The sequence below is a fragment of the Topomyia yanbarensis genome, chromosome 3 (genome assembly GCF_030247195.1).
Source record: "Topomyia yanbarensis strain Yona2022 chromosome 3, ASM3024719v1, whole genome shotgun sequence".
Taxonomy (NCBI): domain Eukaryota; kingdom Metazoa; phylum Arthropoda; class Insecta; order Diptera; family Culicidae; genus Topomyia; species Topomyia yanbarensis.
Genome location: NC_080672.1, coordinates 318,837,027 through 318,860,262, shown reverse-complemented (window position 1 = coordinate 318,860,262; position 23,236 = coordinate 318,837,027). Strand labels below are relative to the sequence as shown.

At 36.7% G+C, this 23,236-nt stretch overlaps 1 protein-coding gene across 2 annotated transcripts in view; it reads left to right on the top strand.

Moving 5' to 3' along the window:
* LOC131689615 (UDP-glucose 6-dehydrogenase) overlaps positions 1-22,979 on the top strand; it is a 64,526-nt gene extending 41,547 nt beyond the window's left edge. The window contains exons 3-5 of one of the 2 annotated variants that reach the window (XM_058974828.1): positions 8,655-8,943; positions 9,007-9,821; positions 22,288-22,979. In XM_058974828.1, the coding sequence (XP_058830811.1) occupies positions 8,655-8,943; positions 9,007-9,821; positions 22,288-22,482 (1,299 nt within the window). In that variant the 3' untranslated portion in view covers positions 22,483-22,979. The remainder of the gene's footprint in view (positions 1-8,654; positions 8,944-9,006; positions 9,822-22,287) is intronic. The other variant, XM_058974829.1, reaches the window with a different exon arrangement.
* Positions 22,980-23,236: the final 257 nt, after the last annotated feature.

The window sequence follows — 23,236 nt, the reverse complement described above, 5'->3', positions numbered from 1 at the left end:
AGTAAAAATGGTTCTGGACCAACGAAGTCATTCGCAGCGCCCGCTCTACCCAATTCGTTTTCAGTAGAAGGTAGATAGCATTTGAAATGCTAAATTCTTCGACTTGAGTTCGACATGCGATTACTAATTGGTCGGTGTTAAGTCAGACCGGACTATGTCGCAAAACATAAAAAAATAAGATAATGATAGCACTGGATAAAGAATTTCTTCAGCTACATGCCAGACTCTTGCCAGATTTAAAATATGTAACAATAAACAAGAATTATGGCAAAAATAAATTTTCATTTATAACGTAAAGGATGCTGCGATTCAAACTTTAAACTCGTTTTTCTCGAAATCAATATTTTGTCACTTAGTCCGGTATGATTTAATACCGACCAATTTTAGTCGAACAAGTTCGGTATTCCACCAAGGTGTTCGTCTAGAAGCATAAGCATAGCGGCATAGAAGCATAGATATGGGATTAAGATATGTGACGTTATATGGTTATAATTATCACTGCCGATTATGAAGGTAAACCCATTTCTGCCAGAGTATGAAAAACCCTATTGAAATCATCAGAAGGTGATGGTTATGCGGCAAGTATGCCGAACAATAGACGTATTTCTTGTTTATGTTATCAACAGTCATATTGACTGTGACAGCACAAATATTGTGAGCCGGAAGATTGAATATGACAAGCGTCAATAGCACTATTCGCAAGAATACATGCACGAGGCATTTCACTTGGGTTTGTTATGTAATATTTCTTGAAAGCTGCGAAGACGGGGTTCCAACAAAAGCTATAAAAGCTTTTCTTTCGTGCATAAGGTGGGATGGATTTATAGTTGCTGTACGTTTATGCTGAAGATTAATTTGTGCTGGTCTAACCATACTCGATCAAAGCACTATACATTTCATCTTTAGCATTTGTTGTGCAACAGGGGTGCGCGACGTTTGGCATGAATACGTTAGGCATAAGTACGTTAGAGTATGTTAGACATAATGGACGTTAGGCATAATGGGCGTTAGGCATAATGGACGATTGGCATAATGTACGTTAGGCATAATGGACGATAGGCATAATTCACAAAAGTAAAAAAAATAATCGCAAAGCTTTCGCTATTATAGAGATTTAAACCTTACGCTTGTTTTTTTCGCATTAGAAGAAAGAGACTCCAAAATGAAAAACAGCAAGCGAGATATTTATTCCTTGCAAGTGTAGAGTTTTTCTCTATTTTTCCCATGGACGAAATGAGGAAAGTATTCCTTTATTTAAGTGAACAGGTTTTTTACAAGCACATTTCAAGCCTCTTAGATGTATTACCAATACAGTTGTATCCAAATATTAAAAAAAAGCAAAATAATGAACAAACATTAAGTTTTGGCACCAATGGAAACTAGCAATGTTATGTACAGCATCAGCATTAGGGTACGGATTTTTTGTTTGTGACGAATGAAGATACCTTTTTCGTTTCGGTAACTCGTCACAGTACACGAAAAAAACTCTCCCTCATAGTAGACAGTTTCCGTAGTTTTATTTTGATGGCCTCGAGAATATAATCATTGACCTTAATAATATGAGAGATAATCAATATAGAAGCAGCAATATTCGTATACTCGTTGTTGAATGAATAATAAAATGCCATCATTCTTTCTTTCGTGAGTTGTTCTTCAAGGTTATATATTTTCTTCTTGGACAATTACACCATGCATGCATTTAGGATCTAATCTAAGTTAACCCTTTCATTCCCCAATTGTTTCTAGCGTTCATGGGGTTTAAGAAAAAAGCAAAAACCGTTTTGAAAACCCGTGCTGGAGGCTGCTTAATATTTACCTTCCGATGCTCAATACAATTCTCCTAGAAAATTTTCAATAGGGAGAGTTTTTTGTGTACTGTGACGAGTTAGTGAAACGAACTATGCTACGAAAAGATAGTCGAAGACGGTCGCATCGTTTTAGCAGAGAAAGAACGAATCAAAATTCCATGTATCAACGCTAACTGAAAATATCTCTGGTAGCACTGCTCTAGCGGAGTTCTATCAGACTAATAGCAATAACTTCAGTTGTGACTTTGAGCGCTGAAATGAAAGGTAATCGTCCCAGTTACTAGTCTTACTAGTTTTTGTGAGTAAATTCTGCCTAAATCAAAAGTTATAGCTGTTTAAAAACGTTGTTGTTTATGAGAAAGAAAGGTTAATGTGCGTAATTTATACCCTAATACGAATGAGACTGATTTTAAACAAGAGTGTTTAGCTTATTTTAGCCATGTACAATTTATCGGTTGTTCGCCAAGACCTTAGCGCAAGCTGAGTTTCCGCATGTCAAGCATTCGTTATGCATCTTTTATATGAGTGAAGATTTCTTCAAGTGTCTACAATAGAATAAAATGTTTATCGAATTTGATCAGCTTCCAGAGTAATTCTACAACATCAAAAATTTCAAACATTTGTGCTATTACGACCCGAAGCCGTCAAAGTGATTTCTTTACAATTATACTTCAATATCATAATTGATGCCTAACGTCTTTATGCCAAACGTCCGTATGCCTAACGTATTTATGCCTAATGGGGTACATCCGTGCAACATCTTGAAGATACCAAACACGTTGGCTTATAATCGCCTATAGCGAACCCCGAAGTGGGTATTAGGGACATGACCACCATTTGAATTCCACAGTTTGCGAAGAAACAAACTTCCACTGTGTCAGAGATTCGCTTAACACAGTAAGGGTAAAACCCACGGCACTTCGCGCCCGACTGACATATTTTAGTCCTACCAGCCATTCAGTCTTTGGCACGGAGAAACAACTTGACTTGAGGACACCTTTTCTAAGGGGTTATTCATCGTACCTTGACGATTAGTTATATTCATCGTACCTAACGATTAGTTTAATAAATAATAAGTTTTTGCTGCATTCGGGAACGTTTTTCCCAAAAAATCGCTGTTTTAAGCTCTAAAAATAGTATTAATTTTTTTTTCTACTAAACAGAAATTTATGCATAAAAAAGGAATCGTTAAGGTATGAGAAAAATTTATTACGATGAATTGAAAAAAAATGAAGTAAATCGGTTGAGTGGTTTTTCGGTAATCCTGATCACGGGAAAACCATTTTTGGTAAACGACATTTCGAGATAATCTAGTTTAAAATTTCAAGTTATCACTGCTCTTGGTAGACGAAACGTACTTGGAAGCGCTGTAACTATTGATCTATTTAGGGGGAAAATATTCTCAACGGGTTGAACTTTCAGATAAAGTAAAAAAAAATCTCTTTTTTTTAAATAAAAAGGTATGTAACCCCTAAAGTCGCCTCATATGACGTGGGGACAGGAACCCAGTGGATCCATTCTTGGTTGAGAAACTTGAATCCGCCGGATGCCACACGGCCTCTAGGACCTCAGCAAGCAAATACAAGAGACATCAGTCATAATACTACTCAGGCCAAATAATACGTATTTCATCTGCATATGAAATTTCGCAGGTATTAGTTCCTAGTTTATCAAACCAAACAAAGCAAAAATATGCTTTGTGCAGTGGAAGGCAAACGACCCACCGAGGCTAAAGCCCCAATAACCAATACAATACAATTTGTGGTTATCAGTTTAGCACAACCCGGGGGGAACTTGGCCATATACTCACTGCTCTGTAAGCGATGCGATATGATATACGAACCGGAATATTATTAGATGACATCAGCACACAATCCTTTGAAAAGGGGGACTGTCAGGTAATCAAGTGTCACATCTCATTCATAATTTAACATATTAATAGCGGTAAGCTTGAAATTAGTTGGTACCGCCACACGGTACTATCTTTGATTTTAGGCCTGAGTTTAGTCCGGCCTAAGACGTTAGTACCTTTCATTGCAGAAATGGCTGCATCCTGAAACCAAACGAAAACAGTGTAAAAGGCCGCCATGTTCCTCTTGCATACATCTCAATAATTTGAATCAACTTTTTGACCTTCATTTGCATTATCATGACCCATGTTGCACACAAACCATATGAGGGCAAGTAAGCAAGTTTTATCACGTACGAAAAACAGGTGTAATCGAATTGTAAATGCAATTTTTTTAATATTCTTTATCGTCCTATATCTAGAAGGTGCTACACGCTCATTTCAAAACGCCACATCGAAGAGTAATATTGCAGGTTAGCAGAAGTCGAATAATTTTGAAACAAACCGTCGAACAACATTTTATAATTGGATTCAAAGATGAAAATTGTTTTCAACTGTTAGTTTACCTATGGCTATCAAAATGAGTGAAGTTTAATTTGCTCACATTTTTTTAGTTATATTAACAAGAGTAAAAGAAAAGAATATATAATCACAATTTGTACCCTTTTCTAGTTATATCTTCTCACAAGAAACACAATAAGCAAGTGGAAGTTTATTTATATTTTTACTGCTTTCGAAGGAGCTCAAAACTAAGATTGAATTAAAAAATGGAAATTAAGCCATGCCATATAGCCTAAGTAACACTTTTAAATATGACGGCAAACAAGCTGCTACAAATATTCACATTTTGATCGTTATTTAAATGTTAACGGAGCTTGCTTATATTGTTTCGTAATTTATACTTTTCTAGTATATCTTGAACGATTTGCATTTCCGCTGAAGTACAAATTTTGGTTTAATTCTTAATGATAGAACAGCAAAAAGTTGAAAACGGAAAAATCGCCTACATCGTGTCGGAACTTAAGGAAGGTTGTGTAAAATATTATCGGTATTTTCGATACAAAGATTGTTTGTCTTTTCAGTCAGGCGCCACATCGAAAACTTGTTTTGCGGTATACACTATAACTCAAAATCTACTGGACCAAACCTAAGACAAGACGTGACAATCTTGTTTTTCATTCGACATTCTTCTTTTCGTAGATTTCCACCCTGCCGAAATCTTCCAAACAGTGTTGCTATTTTTTAAAATGAAAATGGATTCTTGTTAATTTATTTTATGCCTGCAATATTTTGTATCTTGAATCCATTATATTAATAAAGGGCACCGTTTTTCAATGTCATGGATGTTTAGTAAGGTTTGATGAAACTATTTTCTGACAAATTTTAGATTCATTTATTCATTTTTACTCTTTTAACGATAATAATATTATTTGTCAAAAGTAATTACATAATTTTTCTATAAATATAGCAACACTGCCAAACATCATTTAGCTATCCCTGCAGTAACATTGCGTACGGTGCAAAAAGTCAGAATCAACCGATCATGAGCTGGAACATTCTGACGGAACAAAAACGCCCCTTTCTATTGTCATGTTTTCTCTTAGGACCAAACGTTGAGACATTTGCACAGTTGTTTTTCGCAGCATTTCACAAGTAACTGAGGCTTCTATTTTTTGGTCGATTTTCGATTTTTTCGTAGCACTTTAAAATCAAAGTCCGATTATTGCTAAAACCACGATTAACATGTTATTGTAAAATAATAACATTAAGCAGTTTGCAAAAAGCTGTTGTAGCCTGGGCAATGATGCGAAGAAGAAAAACTGTGCAAAATTCAAAACGATTGGTCCAAGAAATTTTGAGATATGATTTACACCGGATTTCATCGAGATCGTGAAGATTCACTGTCTACATCCAGTATCAGATTCATTTTGTAAAGTTATAATGGTCAATTCATTATCAGACAGATCGCAGACTATAGGAAGTAACTAATTGTAATTTTTATTAATTCAATTTCTGAACTTTTGGTATTTCAGGCTTGATTGGGTAATCGTGCTGATAATTTGGATTACTTCATTTTCAGCAAAGTAGGTCTTCCATATGCATGGTTAGCATTATTAGTTAGATTTATGACATTTTCGACGTTTTTTCACTCACTCCGCGTAAAATTAAAATATCGAAAATATCCTACGTACGTCGCTATTGACATAAGGAATCAGAAAAACTAGTTTTTGGCACTAGGTTAAACATCACGGCCGTGAATACCTTTTAAAAAACGCGCATAAGGTAAAAAAAGCTGCAGAGCCGCCATCTTGTGATGAAATTGCTCGAAAAAAATATTTTGTTTGATTCAATACTTATGTTATAAATCCCATTCAACAATCTGTCGATTGACCTTTTTATTGAGCAATAAAAAAATTCTCGAAATAAGGCTATGTTTTCGTGCTCTACAGTGGTGTAACCCCTTAAGCTAAATCGAGAATTTCAAAATCGTTTTAAAAACATAAATACATAGACTAATAAATGGCATAAACAGTGAATTTTAAATTAACTTCACTGTACAGTTTTTTAACATTGCCGTGTATTGCTGACCAGAACGCAGCAATGCAAATGGCAGCATCATGTTACCGGAAGAAGACAAAAATATGCAAAAAATTGTCGTGCTTCTCTTGCATACATTTCGTTATTTTCAATCCTCTCTTCGGTTTTCTTCTGGATAAATATGGCTCCCTTTGCTCGCAATAAAGATGGCAATAAATAAGCCAGTTTATCAGGTAGGAAAGACAATCACTGACGAACTACACTGATAAAATAAAGTACTAATTAATGCATTTTCAATAAAAGTGGAATAACCCATTAACTGGGTAAAGAGTCCATACCCATAAATGAATACAGATCTTGTACGTCAACCTGGGTATGTTTAACCATTATTTTTCGTAGAATTGTTACAACAAAATGCGTAAAAATATTCATTCATGAAAATCGCGCCAGAATGAAAAATACTGCCAATAGAATTATTTCCAAATTTAAAAAAAAAAAACAAAAATTAACATTCATTTAACATTATTGTCTCTTTAACTACTTAACAAAATAAAATCGCCAACTGGATATATTTTTGACGGCTGGATCTTTTGGCTGCTCTAAAAATGCCGAACTGGCGCATATTTGCAACATCCTCAGTAGTCTAAACGCCGTTGTTTTATGAGCGTTGCCGAAATGTTCCGTTTCCGCCACGGATTCAGATGCAGGGCGATAATTTGCAGGTTCCGCTACGAACCTTAGTTTGCAGGTTAACTCGCCTAAAATAATTCTTAATGATTTTTCATCGAGTAGTTGTGAAATGGATAAAAAGCACTCATTGTCAGTGGCAAAAATACCCATTTTTGACAGCTCGAATAATTTCCGAAAATGGGCAATTTGAATACAATAGGTAAAGTTTTTTTACCGTGTATATTTATCCGCATTACACAGAAAACTTGCATTTCCTAGCAGTAGGTAATCTTAAATCTGCGAATCCTACTTCCTCCAACGATCAATGAAAGAGAGGGAGTCCAAATTTACCCCAAAATAATGAGATATTCCCCAAAGCCGACTAAACTTCGTCCCATTAATTTTGAGTAAAAAAATCATTCCCTCTCACTTGTTTTCCGGCCGTGAAATAAGGACAGCAAATTAAATTACCTGCTGGTAGGTAATAGATTTTAAGTGTGTAACTGCTATGAACTGTGTTTATCCAGTAACAGTTTGTCCGGAATTTCCTTTCAAAGAGAATTTTGACAGTTGGCTTTTAACCCGTAATCATATGTTTGTCGAGAAATAACTATCATGGCACCAATTACAACCACCACCTCTAACTCGACGAGCGCCTATTCAAACTGAATAAAAACATGCATATGTATACCAATTTATTTTCTTTTGTGCATTTAATATTATGTCACTACAAAGCGCTGTACATCATCGGCCAACTTTCAACTATCCAACACGTTAAAGTTCTAAGTTCAGAAACATATCGGCTACAAGTTGACAAAAATTGTACTCAAAAGCTATAGAACGAGACATTTGACGAAGAAAAGCTATATTACTGCACGAAAATATCGGAAAGAAAAACAATTCACCATGTTGTCTAATTTACACATTTTCTTTAACTTGAATTTGTTGTTTTTTTTTAACATTGACGTGTAACGCAGATCAGAACGCAGCCATATAAATGACAGCATCGTTTGATTAAAGCTTAGCCAAATATTTTAGTCCGGTTTAAAAGTTAGTCCGGCTTAAAAACTGTTGGTACGGCTTTGTGCTTACGGCTATAAGTGTACCTATTACAAGATGTGATGGCCGGAAGAGTAGATAAGCGACTCTCCCAAAATTTGTATAGTGCGTTGAGACCATTTTGACCTTATTTCTATTTATTTCCCATCCGAAGCCGTTGGTTAGATTAGAACAGCGATATTGGTTCAAATGCAAGAATAAAAATTAAAGAACTCAAGACATTGGAATCTCATTCTCTTGAACGATAACTGCGTGTGAAGAATATATTGTTTTCTAGCAATACAATTGTTGCATGTAGAATCCTGAGCACTTGCTGTATCGATTATATTCTTCATTAACTAAATGCAGATTCAGGCAAGACGAGCAATATCAAGAGCACCCAAGGTTTTAACATACGTAACGTGTGAATGAGCATACCTCCCTTTAGTGATATACCGATATAACTGTAACAACAAACAGATTTGGTCGATTGTCTTCTAAAGTAGAAACCATTGATAACAGCGGCCTTAGTCTAGTGAATGATAAAAATCGTTCTTAATATGCATACAAGAACCGTTTATCGACATTCGTACGAGATACGAACTACAGTTCTTTGTCGCTAATCCAATCGGTTACCAATAACAGCAGAGATAGGAAAAGAGCATCTTGAAGCTTATCATTATCTTAACGGTATTTATGACAATAAATCAACATATTAGCTAACAGTTTTTGTTTCTCTATTTCCGTTGCAGCCCGGTCTGGACGACGTAGTGAGGGAGTGTCGAAACCGAAACCTGTTCTTCTCGACAGACATCGAGACGGCGATACAAGAAGCGGAGTTGATTTTTATTTCGGTGAACACACCAACCAAAACCTACGGCAATGGTCGAGGGCGAGCGGCTGATCTCAAGTATGTGGAAGGCTGCGCTCGAATGATTGCGGAAATGTCTCAAAACAGTAAAATCGTGGTTGAAAAAAGCACCGTCCCGGTTCGGGCAGCGGAAAGTATTATGCATATTCTGAAGGCAAATCATAAACCCGGTTAGCACTAGCCAATGACCTGAAATTGTGCCATTTTACGAACTTTACCATTTTCTTCCGCAGGGGTTAAATACGACATTCTGTCAAATCCAGAGTTTTTGGCGGAGGGTACTGCTGTCGAAGATTTACTTAAGCCTGACCGAGTTTTAATCGGTGGTGAGGAAACTCCCGAAGGCAAGACGGCAATCGACAAACTTTGCTGGGTGTACGAACATTGGATACCGAAAAAGAACATCCTCACTACTAACACCTGGAGTTCAGAATTATCGAAACTAGCCGCGAATGCTTTTCTCGCACAAAGAATATCTTCCATCAACTCACTTTCGGCTGTTTGTGAAGCAACCGGTGCCGACGTGTCAGAAGTAGCCCGCGCTGTTGGTCTTGATTCCAGGATTGGTCCCAAATTTCTACAGGCCTCGGTTGGTTTCGGTGGTAGCTGCTTCCAGAAGGACATTCTGAACTTGGTATACATTTGCGAGGGCTTGAATCTACCGGAGGTGGCTGCCTACTGGCAGCAGGTTATCGACATGAACGAATATCAGAAAATTCGTTTTTCGCAGAAAATAATCGAGTGCCTATTCAACACGGTCACAGACAAGCGAATATCGATTCTTGGTTTTGCTTTCAAGAAAAACACCGGAGACACACGGGAAACGCCTGCTATCACGGTGTGCAGAACTTTGCTCGACGAAGGTGCACAGTTGAATATTTACGACCCAAAAGTGGAACCCGAACAGATCATTGCCGATCTGACGCATCCCAAAGTAGCGGAGAGTCCCGAACAGGTGAAGAAAGCGGTACAAATCTTCTCTGACCCCTACGATGCCGTGAGAGGGACCCATGCGATCGTAATCTGCACAGAGTGGGATGAGTTTGTTGTAAGTATTGCCGATTCGGTTTTTGATGTTTGGAGTGAGGTTTTCTGCAGTGCCGTGAGACTGTTTTGAGTCTGCCATTGATGAATACTGACCAAAGGTACACAATTCTAGGTCATCGTTTTCCTAATGGGTATGTGTTTGTTTATTGGCGAGCAGAGTCATTTTATTTCACAGCGGAGCAAAAACAGAATCATAACAGAGGGAGCTTTATCTCAGTAACAATTGGGTGCTGGCTATTTGAATTATATTTTGCTCGCTATATTTTTATTGTCGCCCAATAACGGTTGGTGGTTGGTGTTCCGTATCTAGATCGAATCAATTTCATATAGTCGAGCCATTATATCTTGAGCCTCTCTCATGCTTACTAGATGGTCATGATTGGCTTACTTGGTATTGTCCCAGAAAAATCTTAATTGATCCTGTTTTAGTTGTTCATCGTTATCACCAGTAAAATTTTGAATTCCGTTGATTATTTTCTGAGTCCTATATTGTACGAGTATGCACGTTGATACTGGTCACGCGAACAATCATACTTTCTTAATCTCTGATGTGGTTATCATCGGGGAAACTTATTTATCCGAAGGATTGAACTTAGCAAATTTAGCAGAAAATAGTAATAAGGGACAAAAACAATGTAAACAAAAATATCAAAACGAAAAAGACTGATTTCTCGTCGCTGTTGTGCTATCTTATGACAAACGTCATTTTGGGGTAAACTGAGTTAGATATGCCACATTACTTGTTTGAAAAATCTCTACAAAGTGGCGTTTTCAGAATTTTGAAATTCTACTTGGTTACTTAGATATTGCGAGAAATATGATGTGAAATTTTGAGTTTTTTGCTTCAAACCACTGTATCTAGGGACTTGCACAAGTTATATTGAAGTTTTAGATATTTTTATGTGTGAAAATGTCTGAGGAACACAATGGCATAAACATTTTCAAAGGAAAATTACACGAGTTGTTAGAAAAACACAGTTTTAGTTTTAAACTGGCAATAAAAGATATTTGGCAACACTGTAACCAAAAATAACAATTTTTTCTATATTCCCTGACTCATTTCCTTCAAAATGACTATATGAACGCAAAGATATGAATAAAAGTTAAAAATTGATGATTTTTTTCTATGGAAAATTTTCCATGCACGATTATGACACGTCATACAAATTTTGTCATCAATACACGCCTATGACACGTGTGAGTGCGACTTTTGTTTACATTCATAGTAATAACTCGCAACATATTCAACCGATCTTCGTAATATTTGAGAGATTAATGCAGAATAGCTAGAAGCATCAATTGTCTTCTTTGGATTGTTCATACCATTTATAAGTTTCAAAACATTCAATCTCAAACTTTAAAAATCGTTTTTCTCGAAATGTGCTAAATGGCGCTTGTCATAAGATAGCACAACAGCGACGTTCTATTCTGGCGGTATGAACTCGTTTTTCTAGACGTACAAGTCTTACGACGTTAACAATGAAACTATTCTACTAGAGCTTGAACATTTGCGTGGGGTGTCAGTGTTTTCTTTCTGAAATAAGAGTTACCAGTTTTCCGGCTTTTGTGTCCGCCTAACTATGAATATAGTTACTAGAGGCTTGATGACGAATCCAAGATAATCTTGTTGAATTTTTTTTTACTTTTTGCCTTTCTCAATAGAAAGGTATTGCAATTGCTCTGAAAACCGCCTTTTTAACGGAGGCCCGGAGGGCCGAGTGCCATATACCATTCGATTCAGTTCGTCGAGTTCGGCAAATGTCTGTGTGTGTATGTATGTGTGTATGTATGTGTGTGTATGTGTGTGTGTGTATGTGACCAAAAATGTCAATCATTTTTCTCAGAGATGGCTGAACCGATTTTGACAAACTTAGTCTCAAATGAAAGGTGCAACGTTCCCATAGGCTGCTATTGAATTTCTAATGGATCCGACTTCCGGTTCCGGAATTGCAGGGTGATGAGTACGAGCACGCATAAAATGTCGATTTTAATAAATTCTGCAATGAATGTATAAAGGTGAAAATTTTTCCAAAATATGACCACAACTGCTTCGATTTGTAGTATTAGGCCACTAACATCCATTCAAAGTCTATTTGGCCACAATGGCCACCATCATCGGTTCCGGAAGCCCCGGCGGAAGTATCTAAATTCAGAATAACAGTCACATCGGTTTCTCGGAGATGGCTAGACCGATTCGACTAAACTTGGCCTCAAATGAAAAGTATTGCGTCCCCGTAAATGGCTATTTAATTTCATCCCGATCCGACCTCCGGTTCCGGAGTTACAGGTTGTGGCGTGCGATCACATAGCAAATTGTGATTCAAACCGATACTCCGATGAAAGCAATAAAGGTAAAAATTTCGCTAAAATGTCTCTCAACCAACTTAAATTTGCTGTTCTAGGTCACCGACGGCCAACCAAACTTTCGTTCACTACATTGACCACCATAGACGGTTCCGGAAGTGCCCGGGAAAAGCGGCCATCTTTCAAAATTTACGAACTCACATCAGTTTCCCGGAAATGGTTGGGCCGATTTTCACAAACTTAGTCCCAAATGATAGCTATAATATCCCCACAGATGTTTATAAAATTTCGTACGGATCGCTTATATGGGGCCGGAAATATAGACTAAATCGTCCGGTCACATATGAAATTCCCATATAAGCCGGAACTCAATTTTTTTTTCAAAGGGGGGACCCCATGAAATTTCAGAAATCGAATTCGTATTTTTAATGCCAAACATCTTTAAAATGCATGAAACGTCGAGATTTTATGTTATCTCGAAAATTTTTTTTTTGTAAAAATCGACTTTTTGGGACTGCCGATTTCGCACCTTTTTTTCAGTTCAATATTACCGTGGCTGTTTTTTCTTCTTCAAAATTTTAGAACTCGAATAATGATTTATTTTCCTGTGTATAGTTGTCATGTGATGTACAATAATAAAATGTAATATATGCATTTCAAAGCTTTTAATGAATATAAACAACGCACACATTCTCGTGATTCATGACTGAGAAAGGCACAATTGCACCGCTAGGTGGATTAAAATAGGTTTTTTTTGTTTACTTGACTTTAAAAAAAATCTTGTTCGTTGGCAGTTACGAGGTATATTTCAATAGCCCTGCAATCGAATGCTGGTTGGCGAGGTATGCAATAATTTAATAAAGATTTGGCGTTATTGCATTGAACGTCTATCAATCGAATTATCGAGTCGATCGAACGACTGTTTTGAAACACTGGAAGAACTGACTTGCGACAGGCTGGGATTGGCGTAGAGAAGATACCGATACAGATTGAAAATTTCAAAAGGGCGAAAAAGACACATAATACCACTCTCTTCTTTTGTTACATCTGCTAGCAAACCGGAATAAAAAGGAGTAAATTTTTTTGCTCCTGTCCTGGAACAAACCTCTTAATAATTCATATATTAAATGTTTAATTCGAAGCCATATAGTTGATGGTGCAGGTTAGTGCTGGGCCTTCAACTGACATGGCCTTCGAAGTTTTTCATGGATAGTTGCTGAATATGGATTCCTAAGGCATTGTAATTCTACTCACTTATGCGAGAAGAAGTTTATCCGATGTTCAACTTTTCAAGGCCAAGATGAAATTCTCCTTCGCAACAAAGAGCATTCCGATAAAATTTAACAGTCTTTTTGTTTTCTTGCAATTAAACAAAAGTTATTTATCCTGCGAATTTGTGTGAATTCTAATAGTGTTTTACGTGAAAATGTGAGTCTTAATGGTCGAAGTAGTGAATGATCCGGATACCGCACAAGCTCCAGCTCGACGTGGTAAATTAGCCGGATACCGCACACCAACATAGACTGGAACTGGGAAAATGGAATTCTGCTATAAGATCAAAATGAAAGAAATCACAGGAGTAGTAGAAAGGGTCTTCACGGTGTAAGGCTCAGTTCTGGTATCATTTTTTACTGTATTTATTAATAACGATTCGCTCGTGCTTTGCACGGGGCCTAACAGCGCCGTTGTTTACCACGAACTTTTTTGCCTCAAAATATTACATGTTATCGTTTTGGGACAATTTGATGGTACAGTCGGTTTCCTCATCTCGTACAGACCAGAAAGCTAAAAATACCACCAGTGCCGCTCCGCTCTAGCGTGTACGCCTAACGTATAGACACAGCAAAGTCCCGTTGCCCCCAACTGAGTGAATCATAAAAGAAATTTCGTCCATCGTGCACGAGGTTGAACTGTTGATAGAAATGAAAATGGAATTTGTGCTTACAGAAGTGTCACACATACATCTACACCATACGAGGCATGTAGTACTGAAAACGTTCAACTCCTTAGTCGAGGCGGAAAGCTTCATAGCGAAGAACAACATGCAACACGACATCGAATGCGAAAAAGTCAAAACTAGGATCCCCGTGTATATAGACAATGATCTAAAGGAAATTCGTCTCCACGATTTGGCACCGCACACCAATACGAATTATATTAAAAGATTCATGTTGAAATAGGGTAAAGTGGAATCGGTCACAAATGACACTTTGAGAAACGTTGTCCCTCACATTGTCAACGGTGCTCGGGTGATGCAAATGTGGCTGAACTAACTTATATCTTTTTACTTGACTTTCGAGGGCCAATCATCTCAAGGTGTTAACTAAATCCAAAGAACGCTCTGTAACTACCCAGGGCAGATGCCCACATGCCAGTTCTGTAACCAGACGGCACACTACCGTAAGCCATGCGCCGAAACCATAAAAAAAATCGTCTGATATAATTAATACTAACGAACAACCTTCGACATCGATTTTTCAGCCATTTTCAGACCAAGAATCTGTATGTTCAGATTTACAGATTTTCGTTTGTATGTACAGTTATACATATTTTTGAGAAATTATGTTACAAAAACTATTGTTAGAAATGTTTGTTACAATTTCGGTGGTACTTCCCCTCTGTCTCTTTCTTAGGTTTGTAATACACACAGGTTAGCAGCCTGGCTGAATTCTACTCGCAGAAACGCTAATTTTAATGTTGTACTAACTTTGTTAATTTGTCGACTCAATATATAACATTATTTACACACTAAATTTTGATTGCCGAATATCAGCAAAATTTTGCTGAATATTGCAGAGCTGAAATATCAGCAATTCTTCCAGCAAAAAAAATTTCACTGAAATTTCAGTATTTCAAAACTTTAAAATTGCTGTATCGGCAATGATCAAAATATTGCGATTTTGTAGGTTACAGCGCCCGAGAATGTTGTCTTCTTTTAGGCGGGCAAAACCCGAAGTGGATTGGTTGAATGGTTCAAAAACGTGAATGCCCGCAGATTCGAAAAATCTTGTTCCGAGAAAGCCGCCATTTTGGACGCCATTTTTGACACCTTGCACTCGAAAATATTTATTTTATGGATGAAACCTTAATAAACATTTTGCAGAATAGGGGACATGTCTAAGTCATTTTACTGCCTCAAAAAATATTAAACATTAGGTACTTTTTGCCACAATTATATAAGAGGATCCCCTTCAACGAAGAATTCACTTTCTAAATGTATCGATTTATATTGTTTTTTTACGAAATTGTAGACAGGTCCTTATTTGACTTAACCAAAGGAGTTATTATTTTCGATAAATAATCTAGCAAAAGGTTAAACAACTCAACTGATTCGATACAGATATCGACACAGGTTCTTCGAAAAGTAAACACAGATGAAAATATTTTTAGGACAAAAGCACAGAGATGGTTTTGGCAACCCTACCCCAAAATCTAACACACCTAGAGAAGTAATAAACAAAAAAGTAGACGGCTATTGACTAACCCATGTGCAGTTGTGTTAGTGCGAGATTGAGGTTAAATCGGGTGAAATTTTTGCCAAATGGGGTTAAATCAGGTGGCGAATTGTAAACGTTGCGTTACATGTATGTTGTCTATACACATTGCAACTGTGTTGGTGTCCTAGACGTCAAATAAGTCAATACAAGAGTCACTCGAAAACACAAAAAGCGAAAATCAAAGCTATAGCGACGACGACATGGATGCAAACACGAGCGAGGGAGAAGGCAGACGGAACAATCATTTTAAATAAAAATGAATTGTCTTAAAATCATCCAACATGTAATAAATGTTTTCGAGATGTTTGGAATTTTATTTTAACTTAAAAACAAATAATTCGTGAAATTATGCCCTTTCTATAGGTTACTCGCGTTTCTTCATAATGAACTATCAACAATCAAATGTTTTTCGTTTTAAACACGAAAACAAATTTCTGATTTTTTTGGATCATGGAGAAACTACCGATAAGAAAGTTTTCCTAACTACAACTTTTGACCTATTTTTATAAAAAAATACTATTTGCAGTCAAAATACTATTTTCCCATCTAATATGATTTTAAAATCCATCTCAAATCAAAATGCACCTGCCAAAGAATAATCAAAAATGCGATAGTAAATTTTGTTTTAACAAGAATGATTATTTTGTTTTATTACGACCTTTTCATCAGTTTGTTTGTTCATCAAGAACAATAGTTTTTTTTCAAAATGCATACAATTTTCTGTAACTTTTCTTTTAACATCAAGGCGGTATTGGGAACTATTTAAAAGCTACAAGAAATAACACTAGTTTACAGTGATTTGTATCCTCACAATATTTTTATCATTTCCGTAGTAAAATGGCCCGCTGAAAACGAAAATGCGATTGAAAAAATTCTGTATGGAACAGATTTTGAGATATTGCGAAAAAATCCGTTTTTGCATTTTAAAAAATTGGCCCTTCACTTCATCACAAATATCTCCAGTTGTACTCTACCGATTTTAATGATTTTAATATCATTTGATCGACAATTGCAAGACCTATCAATTATTCCTAGAACATTTTTTGATCACTATTACAATTGGATCTCTATTCAGTAATTAAGTGAAAAATAATTGCTATTTCTTGCAAAATCTTGAAATTTTTTGTTATTTGACGATAAATTACTCAAAGAAGAACGATTTATTAAATATTTTTTATTCGTGGGTATTGAAATATGATCAATTACGAAAATAGTGAGCGGTTGTTCATTGGAATCTAAATAAAAATATAGAAGTTATGAGTTTTTATGTAAAACATAGAAAAAGTCAGTTTTTTAGAGTTTTGCGTTTCTCATATAGAAAGGTTATGCAATCGGTCGGTATTTCGACTTTTCAACCGAGGCCCAAAGGGCCGAATATCTTATACCATTCGACTCAGTTCGTCGAGATCGTAAAATGACTATATATGTGTGTGTATGTGTGTGTATGTATGTATGTACATGTGCATGTGTCAAACAATCTCACCGATTTTTCTCAGAGATGGCTGGACCGATTTGTACAAACTTAGTCTCAAATGAAAGGTACTACCTTTCCATCGGTCGCTATTGATTTTTTTATTGATCCGATTACCGGTTCCGGAGTTACAGATTGAAGAGTACGATCACACTGCAAATTCATATATACACTGGTACCACCATGATGTCTAAATGATGCAAAACATATTAAAATGTGTGCAACATTGCTAGGATTTGTGTGTCCAGATCATTGATGACCCACCGAAGTCGCTTTGACCACATTGGCCACCTATTATGGTTCCTAATGCCCCGGGGAACTTACCAAGTCCCTACGTTAATGTCATACCTATTTCTCAGCGAATTCTTTACCGATTTTTACAAACTTTGTCTCAAATGAAAGGTACAACGTTCACATTGGCTGCTGTTGAATTTCTAAGTGATCCGACTTCCGGTTCCTGAATTACACGGTGATAAACACAAACACGCAGCAAATCCCGATTTCAACGTATACGGCGATGAATGTAAAAAGGTGAATTTTTTTTCCTAAATGTGACAACAACTGCTTGGATTTGTAGCTTTAGGTCACTAACAATCATTCAAAGTCGCGTTGGCCACCATCGACGGTTCCGGAAGCCCCGGCGGAAGAATCCAAATTCAGAATAACAGGTACATCCATTTCTCAGTGATGACTGGACCGATATGACCAAACTTAGGTGTTACGTCACTTAAAACTGTTATTAAATTTTATTTCTATTCTACTTCCGGTTACGACTCCGATGGGTTATCAACGATCTGGACTCGCAAATAAAAGTAGTGTTGCACACATTTTAATATGTATTGCATCATTTGGACATCATGGTGGTACCAGTGTATATATGAATTTGCAGTGTGATCGTACTCTTCAATCTGTAACTCCGAAACCGGAAACCGGATCAATAAAAAATCAATAGCGACCGATGGAAAGGTAGTACCTTTCATTTGAGACTAAGTTTGTACAAATCGGTCCAGCCATCTCTGAGAAAAATCGGTGAGATTGTTTGACACATGCACATATACATACATTCATTCACACACATACACACACATATAGTCATTTTACGATCCCGACGAACTGAGTCGAATGGTATAAGATATTCGGCCCTTTGGGCCTCGGTTGAAAAGTCGAAATACCGACCGATTGCATAACCTTTCTATATGAGAAACGCAAAACTCTAAAAAACTGACTTTTTCTATGTTTTACATAAAAACTCATAACTTCTATATTTTTATTTAGATTCCAATGAACAACCGCTCATTATTTTCGTAATTGATCATATTTCAATACCCACGAATAAAAATATTTAATAAATCGTTCTTCTTTGAGTAATTTATCGTCAAATAAAAAAAAATTCCAAGATTTTGCAAGAAATAGCAATTATTTTTTACTTAATTACTGAATAGAGATCCAATTGTAATAGTGATCAAAAAATGTTCTAGGAATAATTGATAGGTCTTGCAATTGTCGATCAAATGATATTAAAATCATTAAAATCGGTAGAGTACAACTGGAGATATTTGTGATGAAGTGAAGGGCCAATTTTTTAAAATGCAAAAGCGGATTTTTTCGCAATATCTCAAAATCTGTTCCATACAGAATTTTTTCAATCGTATTTTCGTTTTCAGCGGGCCATTTTACTACGGAAATGATAAAAAAAAAGTTGAGGATATCACAACTTTTTGAAATTTGTAAACTAGTGTAATCGGTGTTTGGTTCAACTATAGGATTTTATGATTAAACCTTTTAGTTGAACCTTTTTTTGTTGTTTTATGTAATTTTTAAATCGTTCCCAATATCGCCTTGATGTCAAAAGAAAAGTTACAGTAAATTTGTTGTGCATTTTGACAAACCTATTGCTTTTGTTAGAGAAACACAAATAACTTATGAAAATGTCATAATAAAAAAAAACTGTTTTTGTTGAAGCAAAACTTAAAATATCTCGAAAATTACTACATTTTCATTTTTTTTAATATGAGCATTCTGATTTAAAATGGCATTTAAAATCATATTCAATAAGAAAATAATATTTTTGACCGCAAGTAGTATGAATCATAAAAAGTTGTTAGGAAAATTGAAATTTATTTTCTGAATTGTCAATCTTTCAACAAACGATTTAAAAAAATCAGTAGAATGTTAGAGTAGTAAGACAACAAATGAAGGCTCGACAAAGATGGAGCCATATTGGACAACATTGTTTTCGTGTACATTAGTGAATTTACATCATAAATTACGGGGCTCGCTTGTGATTGGTTCCAACGAATTTCATACATCGCGCGAAAAATTTTGAACAGAAAGAATTGTGATTTTAATCGAATGCTGCTATTCAAACTTGTCGGATGCCCTCTTGTCGAGAGACTGCATATCAACACCGAGAGAGAAGACGATTATTAGGATGCGGTCGCTTCCGCGCACTGAATATATTATTTTATTCTGGAAACACTGTCAAGTGCCAACGTCTCGGATTTTTATCACGCGTGAATTGTACCTCTTTTTACCTGATACTTGTTTAAGATAATCAAATATTACCGTTAGTGCGAAAGAACTATTGCCTGCCGATTGAAGACCAGTGCTATTCCCCTGACTGTTTCATTCGGAGCTAAATTTGGTGATTTTGTTTCGCCCCAAATCAGAAGAAGCCATCATTGTTCTGCTTTCCTTCGTAAACCTCGTTCTGTTCTGTTATAATGACGAAAAACAACAAGTGCTACGCTGACTTTCAATATGTCGTTAAGTTTAGGAGTGTTTCCTACCGTATGGAAATCGTACTACGTTTTTCCGGTTTAAAAAAAGTATCCAATAGCGAAGTTTCTAATTACCGGAGAATCGCATCTTTATGTACACTATCGAAATTGCTGGAGCTCATCGTTCTTGATCTCAGAAACACAACACGATTTCATACCCAGGCGACCTACTTGCACAAATCTAGTAGCCTACACCTCGTTTATCGCTCGCTTGGTACAGGATCGATTGCAGGTAGATGCAATATACACCGATTGCACCGGCCGCCTTCGATAAAATCAACTATCAAATTACGATTGCGAAACTGGAACGTCTCGGTTTCTACCGCAGTTTTTTGGAATGGCTCCGATCATACTTGTCAGGCCGTAAAATGTCTTAAAATTGAGAATCATTTACCGTCATCCTTCGACGTAACGTCAGGCATACCTAAAGGTAGCCAAATCGATCCTTATATCTTCCTTCTATACCTAAACGATTTGGATTCATTGATGAAGTGTTTCAAGGTGTCCTATGCCAATGAGTTATTCTACATAGTTAAAAGTTACTCTGATGTATTGTTTTTGCAATCTCAGTTAGCTATTTTCGCTACAATCTCTCCAGATACGATCGTTGCAACCTGCCTTGAAACGCTATCCTTGCGCCGTAATGTGGCCAAAGCGTCTTTTGTTTCTGATCTGTTATTGTCTCGCATCGACTGTCCTGATTTCCTCTGTCTTCTCAACATTGATATTCGCCTCCGCAACTTGCGAACCTACTCTTTTGTCCGTCTTACCATGTCTCGTTTTAATTATGGCAAAAATTAACCCGTCAGTAGCATGTTTAGAGTGTTCAATCAATGTTAATATGTCTTTGACTTCAATTTGTCTCGCACTTCTCTAAAAATTGTTTTCGCGCACCCTTTCCCATACCTGATAGGGTTAACCAAATTTTATGTTAATGTTAGTACTATACCTATGTAACATAAAGTTTAAGAAGTATTTATTTTAAGGAGTGTTTAGTGTTAATCATTGTTTCATTTGGTTTGTTTGTTAACTGTTGATAACTAAAATCCACTCCCGCGGTTTTTTCCTCTCAACAATAAAGAACAATAAAACAGTTTGCGCAGCTCCGTGCTAGTCACCGGGCCAACCGGGAGAATATTTTCTTTAGCAAACCTAAATAAAATTCGATTTAGCACTTCAGATTCCCGGTAACTAGCAACATCTTGGTGCCAGTTAGATGATAAATCTAAATCAACACCAAAATTAGCACTAGTTAGACTCTTAAACCTAAATCCAAAAAGTCATGCGTTCTGCATGAACTAAGCAATTGGCAGGTTCCGAGTTATGTCTCGGGAGACAAGTAAAGAAGCTTTGATTTGCTAATAAGAATGCGGATTTTTTTTTGGTTTGCGAATCAAAACGCTTAGCACTATGCAAAATGTTTCGCATGTTTGTCACCAGGAACTATTCGAGGAGATCGCGACCGTAGCTAGGAGCTAAATGCTTCACGAAAGCGGGCTTCGTGTAGTATCGGGAGAAATTCAGCCGCCTGAGAGCTCTCAGTCGGGGTAAGTTGGGTTCACCTCTATGTGTTATCCAAGTACATCGTGAGCTGAATGGATCACAACAGAGGACTTCGGTTCGGGAGAAACTTTATCGCTGTATAACAACAGTAACATAGTGTATACTTATGACAGCGATTTAACAAACCAAGTGATAGCTAACGGTAAATGAAACAAGTTTAGGTTTTTGATGGTACGCTGTTTTCGATTCTACATAATGAGTAACAGGCATTTTTGACCTCGATTAACCGAGTCGAATGGTACATAATACTCGACCCTCCGTGCTTTGATTAGAAAGACTATTTCCGAAGGATTAAATTGTCTTGTTTATATAAAAATATTTCCAAATTTATTGCAAAAACATCCTTCATTAACATCATTAACGCGATCACCTACTCAGCCACTCTATTAATCCTTAAAGGCGCAAATCATTTTTTTTAGAATTTTGTGAAAAGTGTGTCACATTAATCCGATAACTTTTAGACGATTCTCTGGATGTTGTTTTAAAACAACATTGCGCATTTAAAGGTTAACGTCGTTGGTGTGTATTGAAAGCATTGAGGACACTGTATAACGCAAATAAGTGCATTGTTGCTTGCTCCTTGACGGTGCTGTTTCGCTAGAAATGCCTATTGTTTCAGCTCGATCGCCTTTACCATATTTCTGCTTTGAACATTAATCTAACAAAACTTGTATGTATTTCTAACACACATATATTCGCGCTCGATCGTCGTTCGATTGCTAATGAAGATATGGCGGTGGTGGATTCTACCTCATAAAGCAGTCTCGATCAAAACGTCGTAGCTCCACTCAGTTAACCCCATTTCTGAATAATCTCTTTTTTAATCTCACCTCTATTGCTTCTCACGCACAGAAATCCATTCCCTTTCAGAGCCTCAACTACGAGCGTATTTACCAGTCAATGATGAAGCCGGCCTACATCTTCGACGGGCGCAAGATTCTTCAGCACGAGAAACTGCAGCAAATAGGATTTCTTGTGCAGACCATCGGCAAAAAGTTGAACCGTAACATTCTGACCAGATCGTGGGGCAGTATTCCACAGCTGTAGAAACTATCCTACCGAGATCAAACACAAGGTAAATGCTTCTTCAACCTTCTTCCTCGAAATCAAAGCTGTATTGCAAGCAAATAGAACAAATATTTTAATAGACCCAGAGTAAGCTATTTAAGCATGAAACAAAGTATTAAAAAGCGTCACAGACCTGCCCTTCTACTTCCACTTCGAGGAGTAGCCCTAGGACAGTAAACATTATTTAATTGATATTTAAATCCACTACAGCAGTAAATAGCTATTATAGAATCCCGAATTCACTTTATACTTTACTTAAGCACATTTACGGTTAGAAAAAAAATTGCAATATATTTAAGGAAGGCACGACACGTGTCACGTTTTCTTTCATCTAATGATTGTTAGTATACATTTTCGCGAAATTTGCATGTGTGCATTACTTTCGGTATGACATCTCAAACATGTTCGTCTGTTTTTAGGCCCGAAACAGATTTTTTCCTCCTATCATAAGAGAAATAATAAAATTGAATTACTGAGTGTGAGTTTTGTGCGTACTAAAACAACCGAAATAGTACTTGATAGAGCGTATCCATATGATTGTCGTCAATACGAAAGATTGTTGGCCGCTTCTCGATTCTTAACTATTCGTCTACTAAGCGATGATAGTGCAATTCCACCCCATACTTCTCCGCGAATAACCGTACCTGCATGTTAATAGATATTGTGCAACAGTTGCTCAATGAACATGATTTATTTGGAAGGAGAACCACCATAAGGCCACTAACGTGTATGA